Source organism: Protopterus annectens, chromosome 4.part0 (assembly GCF_019279795.1).
Source record: "Protopterus annectens isolate FY-2018-M chromosome 4.part0, PAN1.0, whole genome shotgun sequence".
Taxonomy (NCBI): domain Eukaryota; kingdom Metazoa; phylum Chordata; order Ceratodontiformes; family Protopteridae; genus Protopterus; species Protopterus annectens.
Window position 1 is genome coordinate 550,997,513 of NC_056733.1, and position 15,148 is coordinate 551,012,660.

At 35.3% G+C, this 15,148-nt stretch overlaps 1 protein-coding gene across 3 annotated transcripts in view; it reads right to left on the reverse strand.

Annotated features, from left to right (window-relative positions):
• Positions 1–15,148, reverse strand: part of MYO18B (myosin XVIIIB) — a 2,352,406-nt gene that overhangs the window by 953,678 nt on the left and 1,383,580 nt on the right. For all 3 annotated transcript variants that reach the window (XM_044068483.1, XM_044068482.1, XM_044068484.1), the window contains one exon: positions 12,259–12,382. In XM_044068483.1, coding sequence (XP_043924418.1) covers positions 12,259–12,382 — 124 coding nt within the window. The remainder of the gene's footprint in view (positions 1–12,258; positions 12,383–15,148) is intronic.

The following is a 15,148-nucleotide window of genomic DNA, read 5'->3' on the forward strand; positions in this document are numbered from 1 at the left end:
CAGTTTTAATTACAAAAACATGTAGAACTGCATAGCTGTTCCTATGAAATGAACAAATGTTTATCTTCTCATGTTTTAGTCTAAGAAAATGAATGGAATAGTTGAGCTATTCTTTGAAAAAAAAGGATGCATGTCTGTGATATCAAATATTGATAGATTAAATACAAGAAAATTAGGTATTTTTGAGAAAAAGTTAACATTTTAATAACTTGACAAGTATATCTTATAAAATGTATCATTTAATAAAATAAATTAAACATTTTCATGAAATAAATATTGCAATCTTCTGTGGTAGGATAAGCCATGGTTATACAACTAGAAATTCTTAACAGAATGGATAAGTCAAATTCACACTAACATCATTGGAATAGCTATCAGACAAAGCATGTTTATGACTTTTGTAAGGGAATGATAAAATAAGGAATATTTAGTTCAACATAATATATATCAAAGGGATCTATAGGCATATTTTGAAAAATGTACACTAAACAGATTGCACCTTTAGTATTACCAGTATCACTCATTGATCAAACAGGAGAGCACAATGACTTTAATATATAGATAACTATAATATATGTCAAAAATATCCATAGACATGGACTTCCAAGATGGTGACACACTGATCAACAGCTTAACTTCAGCTCACACCAGTATAAAAAAAAGAAACTAAGAGATATGGACTGAGAACTCTGACAGTTTTAGTAAAATTCAGTTACTGGCTAGTAACTATACTTCCTGGATGCCAGCAAAAAGAAATTAAGATAGTCTGATAGAAAATCAACTAGAAAAAGTGAAGAGAAAACACTGGGAAGAAAGCACTAGGAAGAATCCTACAGGTGTTCAAAAAAGCAGTTCAAGTTTCAGCTTTAGTACAAGAGATGGCTTCCAGTAATTTAGAGGAAAAATTAAATCAAATATGTGTAGAGCTAATTAAAATATATGAAACACTGAAGGAGTATATCAACTAAAATAAGAAAATGCTGGAAGAAATGGAAGAAGCTATAAACAGCTATTCAGATGAACTGATAAAATCAGTGGTCAAAATTAAGAAAAGGCTGGCTGAGTATGACACTGCTCAAGAAAAGCTATTTCAAAACATAGTAGAATTTGAGGAGAGAGCAAACGGAGGAAACCTGAGATTTTCTGCTGAGACAGAGAAACTGTAAAGAACAGAATAGTATTAATTTTATGAAAGCACAAATAAGCAACTGGACTGGTATTCCACAGCAGACTTTGTTAATTGAAAGGGCACATTGTGTGTATTCTCCAAACTTGGCTGTAAGAAAGCAGCAAAGACCTGTGTTAGCGAAGATGCAGTCATACCAACAGAAAGAGTTGATCCTGATAAAACTGTGGAAGAAGGGCCAAGTATTAAAAACTGGGTGCATAGATTGTTTGTGGAAAATAATTATCCACTGTACACCAGGCAGAAGATAAGCAAATGTATCCCAACAATCAGTGAATGTTGAGAGATATGTGTGAGATTCTATTCTGCTGTCTTCAGAATATTTCTTCCTGGAGGATAATCCAGTTTTTGATGCAGAACACTCTAAGGAGAAAATATAAATATCTATTGAACAAAAAGTGAGCTATCAAACAGAAGATAACTCTGCTTCTTGTTCTTTTAATATTAAAGCCCATTGAGAGAATTTGCCAGTGAAACACTTTCCAAGGAAAATGCTTGACAGACCGAAATAAGCACAGGAGTTGACTAAAGAATTGGGAGTACGCTGGAATTGAACTGAAGCTTGGGATTGGGAGATAGACCAGAACAGGAAGAAGGCCAGTAACATTGAAATTAGTGAACAAATGTGACACTAAAAAGCATCAATCACATTTGTGAAGTATGGCTGGAATGACTGGACTTTTGTGGACTTTGTTAAATATGTTTGGTGGGGATAAAGGAATATAATCCACTTCATGTCATTAATGTCTGAAAGAGCACTAAAAGGGAAAAAAGGAAGGAAAAAAAGTGTATCTGTAGGTAGAACAGTTTTTGTTCATAACAATTTTTTATAAAACATTACATGATATAAATTTTTGTGATCATCGCATGTCATAAAGATGCTACAGTTAACAAGTATTCTTTTTTTCTTTTCAGTTTTAAGAAATGTAGGTATTACACTGTAAAAAAGAAGAAAGGTTGAACAAAAGCATATTAAGGTTAATATGCTGTAATCTTTGGCTGTTGGAGCTGGGGAATGAAGTGTAAAAGTGCACTGATTATATGAGATGTTTTCTCTTCCTTTTGCATGTCTGGATTAATGCCTGTGGTGTAATCCAATAAAAAGGCATTTTGTAATTATGTGGGCTTTAAAAATAAGGGGACACTGTGAATTTAATGAAGCATTTTCCTTTAGCAAATAAATGTTCACTGTGAGTTGAGAAGTATGCAGCTGAGGGCAACTGTACATTCTGTTCACTGTTTCCATGGAGATAAACTGACTACAGGTAGAGGCAATACATCTTGAAAGTTCTGGGCATTGTTTGCTGAGGGAATCATACAATTAGAAGTTACAAGGGCAATCAGCTTAGTAAAACAGTAAGTTTGAAATTACTGGAAGTGAATAAGTGATATCAGCTTTCCCTGTACTAAAATACTTCAGTGCATTTAATAGTATAGCACTATATAGTATAGTTTTATTTAAAGATAGGTACTGCATTTTTTCTTAAGGATAAAAGTTAATGTTTTCTGAAAACATGCCAGTTGTTTGTTTTACATTAAGGAGGGAAATAAAGATATGAAAAGAATACAGGCTGTAACATGCATCTTGGCATGGATAACTTTAATGTTAGGTTATATAATGCCTTATGGGTACAAGAGTTGATTTGGGACAATAGTTTCTATTACAATGGTTAAAATTCATTATTTGAAGATGCACACAGTTTTCTGTGCTTGTTTTAAATTAATAGGCTATGGGGGTGGTGTGGGGTGTGATTTGTTTTCAGTAAAACAAGAAGTAATTTGAGGGTTTTGTGAAAAAAAAACTTTGTAAAATATGACATGGGTTCAAATGACAATGACAGGAAACAATTGTATAAAATAATCTGCCAAACATTACTGGGTGTATGTAACACAAAAGCTGGAAATAGCTGGGCAAAAATAAATTCTTATCATAATGGCTACATTATCCATATTATTTTGGAATGTGAATGGCCTCCTAGGTATAGACAAAAATTAAGACAATTGAATTATTCTAAAAATCGTAGAGTGCAAATAGCAATGCTACAGGAGACACATTTGGAAAGAAGTCAGCATGCGAGTTTGATAAAAAAGGATTTCAGGATGAAGATTCAGCAGAATTTCAGGGACAATGGAAATGGGGAGTAATTAGACTGATTGCTGCTTCAACTCCAATAGAGACATAAGATGAGAAAAAAGATAAAAATGGTAGATTTGTAGATGCAAGGGGCTACTGGCAAGAGTGGATGATTATATGTCCTTGTATTCATAGTCCACCTAAAACTGCTATTATGGAGCTTAAGAAAATTCATGGGGAAATAATCAGCTTTCAGCAGGGAATATTACTTATAGTTGGGGGCAAGAACTTGATTTGAAAAAGTAAGGATGTATCTGGGTGACCAATAAGGGAAAATATAAAAAAGAGGGTAGTTTGCTGTAGACATTTATGAAAATATTTGGTATGGAAACCTGAATTCAGTAGTAGGAACTAAAAGAGAATTTATATATCATTTCCCAAGGTACAACAACTGGGCTAGACTAGATAGAACTTATATTTCACAGGAACCTTTGCATTTAATTGAAGGCTTCAGCACACATCTAATAACTATTTCAGATCATGTACCAATAACAAGTTAAGTAAAATTGCATGGTAATGAAGGAAATATGACACACTGGTGTTTCCCACCTACTTGTTAAAAAAGAGAGAAATTTAAGTTATGGGCAGTGGAAATTATTCAAGACTTATCAGGGAAGACAAAAATGTCAGACGTTATAGCTAGACAGTGGGATAAAATGAAAGTAGAGTTTAAGATATGGTAGAAATAAAAGAAAAAGAGATAAGATTAAGAAGTAACAGGAATTATTTAGAGGATCAGGCAAAGGTTAAAGTGTTGCAGAATAAGGGGAATCTCACAGAACAAGAAGAGACACAACTGCACAGTGCTAATGAGAAAATAAGGAAGTATCTGGTGAATATGAATGAGTTTAGAAAGATTGCTGTTAAGCAACTGTTTTTTTATTTTGATAATAATTGCAGAGGACAAAAACTTTTAGTATAAAGAGTTAGGCAACAGAAAGTAGAAAAGGTTGTGGCAAAACTTATGGAGACTTTAACAAGAAAAGTAAACAGTGATCCTGTAGCGGTATTAGAGGTATTTCAGAAATGTTATGAACAGACCCCAATATTGAATTCTTCTACTAGATGTCTATGGAATTTCCACCTATTTTCACTGCAAAAAAAAAAAAAAAAAAGATTTTTTCTTTGTATTTTAAGTTTTTGTATTTTTGTATTTTTTATTAGTATTTTCATTGGGATGTAACATTTTACTGTGGAGCTTTTCTCCCCGGGCCTCCACTGAAAACGAGCTCTTGGGCCCAGTGGACCTCCCTGGTCACCAACTGTAATAAATAATAAATAAATAAATAAATTTGTATAATGCAGAGGATTATGGAAATCAAGAAAGAGCACAAATGGAAATATTTAAGGAAGACTTAAGTATGTTAAGGTTAAAGGTAGATGAGGCTCAACAATTAACAGTTACAATAGGAGTAGATGAGATAAAAATGGTAACGTATAATCAATCTGCAGGAAAATCTCCAGAAATAGATGGTATTCTTGTGGAAGTATGAAAACTACAAAGGTAGAAATTGATAAAGATCTGGAAGGGTTTGTTTTACTTTGTTAAACAGTACTTTAAGAAGAGGGGAAACACCAACACCCTGCAAGAAAGATGTGGTTGCTGTAATACTTAAAGACAGTAAGGACCTATCAGGCCATGCATCGCATAGGCCCATTGCAATTTTAAACCATGACTATGAAGTCTTTATGTCTATAATAGCTAGCTAAAGGAATGGCAAAGGGGATGCCAAAATTAATAGATATGGATCAATGTGGTTTTCTGGAGGGTAGGCAAATATTTGACAACATTAACAGAACAATGATGATCAAGAGGGAGCAGAATATAAGGAAATACCAGTGTTTTTGTTGAGCCTTGATGCAGAAAATGCTTTTGACAGAAGAAGCAGGAATTTTATGAGTAGGACAATGGAAACATTTGCATTCCCTGATGCAACAATATACTTAATTAGGAGAATATATAAGGGATCAGAGTCAAGAATTAATATGGCACAGTTCCTCTCTGACAAGTTGTATCCAAACAGAGGAACCAGGCAGGGATGTTCTCTTCCCCTTTGTTATTTGCTTTACATTTGGAGCCATTGGCAAACAAAATAAAGAACTCAGAAATTCAAGGATACAATTGGTATGGTAAACTAGAACGTTGGCTTTATTTGCAGACAATATTATTTTGCACCAGATACAACCAGAAAATGACATTTCAGTGTTATGCAACATTTTGAGATGGTTTCAGTTCTTTTCAGGACATAAAATTAATGAAGATAAAATAAAGACTATAGCTGTAAACTACATAGCCTCACATGAATTGGTTCAGCAATACCTATATTTATGGGGATATACTAAAATAAAGAATTTAAGAGTACAGATTAAAAATGATTCTGTTATGGCAGCTAAGGATATGCAGGAAGAGATAAAACAAAAGATAATACAAAAACTGAGAAACTGGAAGTTCATATTTATGGATATGGACAGTTAGATATAAGCAGTGAACATGTTTAATCCCTTTAATATTATATACAGTTCAGGCATATTTGTATCAACCAGAGAAGAAGTTGAGGATGATAACTAATAACGAGTTGAAATACTTTATCTGGAAGGGGGAAGAGCAAGGATCAAATGGGATAAGCTGATCCTTCCAACAGAACAAGGTTATTTAGGATTATCTGATTTGAAGGATCCCTATTAAGTCAGCGAATGCACTAAATTGCGAACGCTGCTTAATCAAACCTACTTACCTGAAATGTCAAAAGCTAGAAAGCACGTAACAGTGATTTTTTTTCCTAGGGAAAGAAATCACTGGGCCATTTTCGGGACTTTGCCATTTCCTCCATGGATCAGTCAAGGCTTCCCCATGAGTCAACAATGCCTATTCCACTTTTTTCAGCAGGCATCATCTTTTTCTCCTCAGAGTGAGTATGTCATAACAAGCTAGTATAGTGTTCCAATGCAGTTTTAAAATGCAGTTTCCTCTTCCTTTCATACTTCTCTGGTAACATGTAATAGTCCTGGGGGGACTGTCATAATAATAATAATAATAATTATAATAATTCAAAATGGATGAACCTGGATAAGTGGTTAAGACTTGCTGCACTTTTGAAATAGCAAATAGAAGGTATATTTACTATTTCAAGTGTTTGCCATCTTTATATATCTGCAGGCGCTACCTGTACCTATAATTGTGGTGTTCTATATGGGTTTAAATTAACCTTCTCACCTGGTCTAGTCTCAGTATGCTGTTGAATTAAATTTACTTTGTAAGGCAGATCTGAAAACACATTCATGTTCCTTTAAAGAAATTATTTTATTTTTTATTTCTAATACTTAGATACAATGTCTTTAGTCTGAATTTCAGACCACTGTCTACTTACCAGATTCACTAATCTGCTGTTATACTAAGTACTGAGTTTTCTGGTTACCTCTATGGTTTCATACTGTGGATATGGTATAGCTGTGCTGGTCATCTGTTACTCATCTCTTACTTATATATTTCTAGAGTTTATCTCATTTATTTTCAATTATTTCAGATGGGCCCTGCCATTTAGCCAAAAAGTATACTCTGCTAAGAAGACCAAAAACAAACACTTATTTTCCTTCTTTAAAGTCCAAAGTCATTGCATTTCCCCTGTACATACCCTACTGGGTAGCTTGAGATGCATGCTTCCTTAGGATAATCACTACTTCCAGCCTCACTTGTAAGCTGGTATAGTATCCCAATGCAGTTTTAAAATGCAGTTTCCTCTTCCTTCCATACTTCCCTGGTAACATGTAATAGTCCTGGGGGAACTGTCATAATAATAATAATAATAATAATAATAATAATAATAATAACAATAATAGTAACCATTCAAAATGGATGAACCTGGATAAGTGGTTGAGACTTGCTGCACTTTTGAAATAGCAAATAGAAGGTATATTTACTATTTCAAGTGTTTGCCATCTTTCAAAATAATCTTTCCTGGCATGGTCTTTAGTATTCCCTTAGAGGTTTCTTCCATTCCATTTGTCAGATGATGCTAAACTGAGGTGTTTATTTACTTGACCTTAAAGCATTGGAAACATATGTGCATTATTATGGAGATAAAGAACATCTCCTGGTCAGTGTTTTTTTCTTTCTTTTTTTTTTTATTTGTTTTGCTATTCTAGAACATAAAAAGACTAAGCTTTACGTTAAAAAAAAAATCAGAAAATACTCCAATTTCTAGCACCTCAGGAAGAAAAGGAAATAGGTCAAATTGAAGAAGAATGTCAACTTCTCAAAACAGCATGTGTGAACTCTACAGACCATGTATATGGCTGAGACAGGTATGGAGATTAGGTACATACATTACATAAATATTGTGGATGAATGCAGAAGTTCAGGAATGTATCAAAATTATGAAGGCGTGCAGGAAAAAGTTGGAGATTGAAAATATAGACTGAGCTAAAAAGGAATACTGGTTGGCTAACAAAAAGGCTAAGAGAGCAGTTATAATAAGAAAGAACAAGGCATCAAAGGCCTCAACCAGCTTCAGGAAGGTGCCTCAGCAGATGACACAAAAAAGCACTATCAGGTTGCAAGGCAAAGACAGAAAGGTGAAGGCTATCATCAGGAACTATTTATAAGGGATGCTGACAACAACCTGCTCAACAGTCCACAGGACATCAAAGACAGATGGAAGGAATATTTCCAGTAGCTTCTGAATGAAGAAAACCCCGCAGAATCTGTACTGCCCCAGACACTATGTATGATGAGAGAAGAAGAATAACCCACCCTAGAAGAAGTTAGACCAGCACTAAAGAAAATGAAGTCAGAGAAACGTCACAGCAAATATGATCAAGATGTTGATTGAGTTAGGGTAGAAATGGCTCCTGAGGCTAGTCATAGCAACATGGAGAGAAAGATCTATTCCAGATGACTGGAAAATAAGCATTTGAATATTTGTGCACATGAATAAAGGGGACATTCATAATTGTAGAAAGTACAGAGGTATTAAACTCCTGCCATAATGCATGAAAGTGATGGAGAAGGTGATTAATAATTAAATATGCAGAGCAGAAGAAAGCAAGAAGGGAGATGAGTATGAATTTAGATTAGGCTGTATCTTGACTGATCCTATGCTTGCAGTGTGACAGATATTGGAAAAGAAGCTAGACATGAAGAAAGAGTCCAACTGAGTATCCACACATGGGATGAAACTGTATAAAGACAGTTGTCATGGCAGCAAATGGGGAAATTAGAGGAAGTGGAAAATCTGAGCCAGAAGGTGAAAATAACATCACATGTTACAAATGTTGAGTACCTGGGTAGGTGGTTAAGTATTAGTGAAGTTTGAATGAGGAGGTCAAAGGCAGAATCAGAGGGACTGCAGCTGACTGGCACAGGCAGTCAGGCATAAGTATATGACAGCAGAATGTCAAAAAAGTTGAAAAGTAAGGTGTGCAATATAGCGCCGGTGTTACCAATACTTTATAGTCCAAAATCATGGGCAGTGAAGGTAAAGCAGCTGAGAAAGCTGGAGGTGACAGAGGTAAAGTGCCTGAGGTGGTTATGTGAGAGGATGCAGACTGCGGAACAGATGAAGAAATGATGACATTAGAGTAGAAGCCAAAGTAGCAACAATTGCAAAGTGGTTCAAAAAGACCTGAGTACAGTGGTTTGGACACATGAGCAGGAAAGCAGAACATAATGCGAGGAAGGAGCTATGGAAGATGCAAGAAGAAATGTGGATGGATTGCATGAGAAAAGACCAGGAAAAGTGAGGCATGACTGTTGAAGAAGAAGACAGGAGAGTGGCTTTGAATAATTGCAGGTTGTAAAAGTAGACTTGATACCTCAGTGTCATGTAGAAAATGGGATAAGGGGCTTGATTACAATGAGCCTTTCCACTTGATTGACTTGGGAGGGCAATGGTAATACTCTTTGATGTTTAAATGGATGGCTGAACTAGAATAAGCCTGAAAGAATGATGTGTTCAGAACAATATGTATATGTCTGTGAGTGTGTGTGTGTGTGTGTGTGTGTGTGTGTGTGTGTGTGTGTGTGTGTGTGTGTGTGTGTGTGTGTGTGTGTGTGTGTGTGGGTCCCCTTCAAAACATCTGAAAAAAATGAATGCTGTAATTAAATCAAAAGGTGCTTCAACAAAGTATTAGTTTAAGGGTGTGCACACACAACAAGGCATTAGTTTAAAGGTGTGCACACTTATGCAACCAGCGTATTGTACATTTTTTAAAATTTTTTTGACATTTTCCCCCTAACAAATTTGTTTGTTTTTCAATTGAACTGTACAGGCTATAGGTCACATTAAAGGTGGGAAAAGTTTTGAAATGATTTATTGTGGTCTCATTTTTATATCACAAAACCCTGCCTTTTAACAGCGGTGTTGTAAACTTTTTATATCCATTATATATACAGGTAGATACAGACAGATAGATATAGATATATGCAGATACATATAGATATAGCACCTGATTTTTCCTAGCAATTCTGAGATAGGCATAGGCTCAGTTTCGTCTCATATTATAGATGTGGATTAACATCTCATCTGTTATATAATAAGATGGTAGACATTATTTGGCCCTTCAAACAGAAAGTTTTGCCATAAAATAGGGCCTGACCACCCTAAAATTCTATTTATTGGTTGAGATTTTTATACTTGTCACTGACCATACCTCTCTACAACAGCTCTATAGACAGACAGATCATAATATGACACTGGCTAGATGAGCATTGATCCTCCACCTCCTTAACTTCAAGAGCCACCATCATCATCATGGCTGACAACATGTAAATGCAGATGGGCTGTCTCAGGCTTGTATTCTGTCTAGCAAGGTTAAAACCAGTGCTGTTTGCTCGTGTATAGGATATGCGGTAAAATGGCTGCACATCCAGTGACTGAGCCAGAGAAGGACATTACTGTTGAGACAGAAAAACACACTGTGATGTACAGAAGTGGCTGTGCCACAGAGCATGAAACAGGCAGACTTGCTATTCCCATTTCAATTAATAGGCATCAGCAGCCTCCTCTCTGCTTGCAAATGGTCCAGTGAGATCAGTGCACTAGCCTGGTAAACAAATATAAATAAATAATAAATAAATAACTCAGAAATATACTGATCCTGTGGTGATGGAACAAAGTCCATGAAATTTGCAACATGCTTGTGTTTAGACTTACACTTCACATGAGGCTGTGTGTTTATATTTCTTTTTTTCTGTAACTCCCTTTTTTAGCAGGAAATACTGTTTATCGTTCATCTCCTATACATAGACCTTGATTTAAAAGGAAAGTTGGTTTCCAAAATACTCTTTTTGTCACTTATAATACAGACAAATATTACTATGTATGCTTGTGTGTGTATATATTACACACACAGACACACACACACACACACACACACACACACATATATATATATATATATATATATATATATATATATGTGTGTGTGTGTCTGTGTGTTTGTGTATACATACGTAGACATATACTATATGTGCGCCTTTGTGTGTAGGGGACAGCCACTAATTACATAGAATGTAGGTAAAGCAGAAATCTATTTAGTCAGTGCAAGGTGTTCAATTAAACAGATGGCTGGCAAGTTTACAAGATGGCTGCATTACCAGGGCTGGGAAATATGCTATTCTGCCAATATTGTGTAGCCTTGGAGTTAAAAAATATGGAGAAAATTCAGTTAGCAGGGGATGTAGGGGTATGGGGGGGGTCTTGTCTCTTTGCAGAAACACTGTAGCATTATCCAAGGTTGTAACTTGGAGCATGGATGTTTACACCTGTAGAAAACAACAAAAATGAGTATTTAATAGGCAGTATCTCAGCATTCAAAATGCCATACAGTTATTTATGATTATTTCATACACAAGCACTGCATTCATCAGGATAATTGAAGATTACTGCAATATTCAGCAAGAGGATGGATGTTTTATTTATTATTCATTTCCTGTTGATTAGTATAACTGATGATGTTCCACTGTCCTCTCCAAAACATGCTTGAATGCTCCACATTGTCTTAAATGTGGGTCTCCATAAACTGATTGGAATGGAATCAGACACGTAGACTTAAGAATAACTTGTTGAACTATAAATAGTATTACTTATGAATGGTGCAGAGACTATCCTACACCTGACTGACAACTAATCAGTCAGCTGACTTTTCCATAATGACGTATCTCTGACTATATTTCCTATTACTTGTATCCAACTGCAGTGCATATCATTAATGCTTCCATCCATACACAGGATTTCTCTTTTCCTCACACTTGTTTAACAGTATACTTAGTATATTTAAATAAAAGGGACAGTGACCGAAGACCCCCACAGGACTGATATTGAATGGGTCCTGCCCTCCCTGCAAGACATGAATGTTAGAGGTATTTTTACATGTTTAGCTTTGACGTTATTCTTGATCCTTTTTTGAATAAATGAGTTTCCATTTGTCAGGATACTAGATCCCATTTCCTAGTGGCTCCACCTCATACAATGTATAATTTATGCAGACTACCTGCATTAGCATATCACGAGTAAGTAGCATGAATGGGTTACTCTTCTTATTATACAGGTGAATGACTTCACCTGAGCTTTTGTTAAATAGAGTCATGTGTTTTACAACTGCCTCCCTATACACATATACAGAATTCCTTCATATAAACTGACCACAGGTAAATCAGCATCACACCCACCTTACACTCCTGCTTTGAACTTCTTGCATGTTAAAATCTTAAGTTCATGTACAGTTTTCAGAAGAAATGTTTAACTTACAGCAGTGTTGAATCTGGAACAATTTAAAGTTTGCTTAAAGCATTCACACTTAAAATTACCAATGTATGAATACAGTCCCCGTCACTCCTTAAGCATGTAGATTAGGTATAAATGGATTTCTGAGCTACAAGCTGCAAGGATATTTTGCAGTTTTGTGAATATTGTCAATATTAATGACAGCCTGTCCTCACCTCCATCTGCAGCTGAAGTTTATACATTTCTCCTCTTATGGTGGTATTCTCCTGGGTAACCTTTTCCCGGAGTGACTTTTCAAATGAAGACTCTCCCAAAGCCTGAGCTAACTGCATGTCGAACCTATCATAAAAAAAGAAAAAAAAAATCAATCATTGTTTAGTCTGTGCAGTGTAACACTCCTCATTACAGTGGTATCATTGTGTCACTCCATAAACTTTGAAACCATTTTAAGCTTACATTTATCTACCACTATGCATAATCTGGAGTTGCTATGTCTCTGACATTGCTGAAAAACTGTTGCACAGAAATGGAAATCACCTTGTTGCCTGGCAACATCTCTGTGGCCTTATAAAAGCTAAGTCCCTTACTTTAAATGCTGCACTAATGAGCATAATTTATAATTCTATTAAATTCACATTGATGTAACATAAATATGGACAACAGCATCACTACCGAAACAGTACACCTACATTTCAGTCTGCATATAGATTTTAAGAATATTTTTATATGTACTACTTATACCTACACATATCTGAAGATTTCCAGTAGGTGACTTCAAGAGGCATTTTAATACAACATTTCCCAGCAGCTAAACACTGTTGCAATGTAATACTTACATAATTCTTTGAAAAATGTGTCAACAGGATAACAATGTCTTAATGAAATGGCATGCTGTGATAGCAGACACAAAGTTTCCCTGCTACGAAGTGGATTTCGTCTGATCTGTAACATGTGAATGTGACAGATGATTTTAATGAAGCAGGAAAATATAAGTTTGCTGACAGAAATAGGACAGCAATTTACTCTTTAAGTGTCAAATAAAACCTTAAATGAAGGATGTGGAATATTCTGTGCTATTCTTACATACTGAGCTTGTACTGGCTACAGATACTAGAAGTAAAAAAATGTTACTAACTGGCAGGAACTCAGACCACAGCATGGGTGTATTCTCAGAGGTGTAAGCTATTGCAGCAGTTTGAGAACACAGGCAGGCTGAATGATATTCTGTCATTTAAGATCTAATACTGATGAAATTACACTTTATAACTTCAGAAAATTAAACTTTAGTCCCTGTGGCAGCCATCCTACAGGGGAACCAAGAAGTAATCTACCTTAGCTCTTCAGAAGGAAAATGATTTAGTTCGGTAGTGCATGACAGCATCAGAATGCTTTACTTAAAGCAAAAATACAACAGCATTTCGCTACTGGAAGTTACCAATGTAACCAGTATCACATAAAGTCACCTTATTTCAAGAAGATTACATTTATTTCATTTTCTGCTCCACATGACTAACAACTGACTTCATGTGCTTTCTTGAGTGAATGGAGAAAAAGCAATTTATTATTTTTAGTGTTTTTGTTCAATGGGATTGAATTACAATCTGTAACTCAGGCATGATTATGCCATGACAAAGTTTATGTTATCAGATTCTGTAAGTTTTTGATCTTAGCCGTATTGACCTAATTTAGACAGTGCATTTAATTGCTTGCTTGTTTATGAATACATTTATTTATATAATTACTATGATAGTGCACAAATCCAAAAGAGCCACCTACAAACACTGCAAAGAGTTAACAGTACAGCTTAATAAATACAAACAAGAATGGCACCTTATAGGAGGATAATAGTATATTATAGCAATAACTGACAATGTCGGTGTGGTATATTGAAGATTTACCCATGGTTGGTGTGGTTTAATCATGAGGACGAAGCCTGAGTGATAAAATAAAGCCAATCATGGGTAAATTTCAGTATACTAAAACTATGAAGTCAGTTATTGCTATTATACAATGACAGTATTTAAGAAAAAAAATACTCACTTTTCTTAAATAATGTCTTTGTATAACGGAGCATTACTGTTCTTCCATGGCTGGTAGTACATTGCTGCCTTGTTTTGATGTACTGCGCATGCATATGGTACTAGTGCTCCAACACTTACGCAGAACATAAGGGCTGTGAAGAGGTAGCAATAGAGAAAGGAAGATCTCCATTGCTTCTTCTTCTTTGTTATAATCAATATAAAAAATAAAAAAAAAAAAAAAAGAAGAACTCGGGAGGCTTTTTGTGTTAGGGAGAGTCGGGACAGACAAAATAAAAGGATAATCAGGTAAGTTTTTTAAGTTTTGTAGAATGTATGTGATTATCCTTTTATTTCTTTCTGTCCCATTTTCCAAACGTAAAATGTCTTCCATTTTCATTTTGTATTAAAAAAAAAGTCCAAAAGAATCTGGCTGGGCAGAGAGACAAAAGAGCACAACAGCTTTATTAAAATACTTAAAACTGTAGAAGTACAAAAAGTACAAAAAAATGTAAGAAAATATCCAGGATAAGCATTTTCATACACACAGGTACTTCATCAGATCCATTAAAATCATTGTACTCAAATACACTTAAATACCTTAATGCCTGAGGTCACGTGACCTGAAAATTAGCTTAATGGGGATGACATCATTTAACCCCTTACCTGCATTTGCCCTCAGTAGATGCATCCATTTAATTTCCACACACTCTGTGTTCTCACATTACCACCTCTCAGTCTTGGTGCATAGACCTCCAGCACCATGAACTTAAACCAATGGTCGCCCCCTGCTGATTTAACATGTTTAGATAAAGCATTCCTATCGTCACACTTAGTTATACTATAAATATGCTCTCTCATTCGATCTCTCAATGGAAAATTAGTTTTCCCAACATAGAAACTTCTACAGACTACACAGGAAACACAGTTTACAACAGTTTGGCTACTACAATCAGCATGTAGCTTAATGTCAAAAACCTGACCTGTGTCTGGATGTACAAACTGGTCATCTGTCTCTATGTATCTACATGCATGACAGCGGTGGCAGGGGTAAGTACCTATCCTTTGGCTAACTATATTCTTGTAA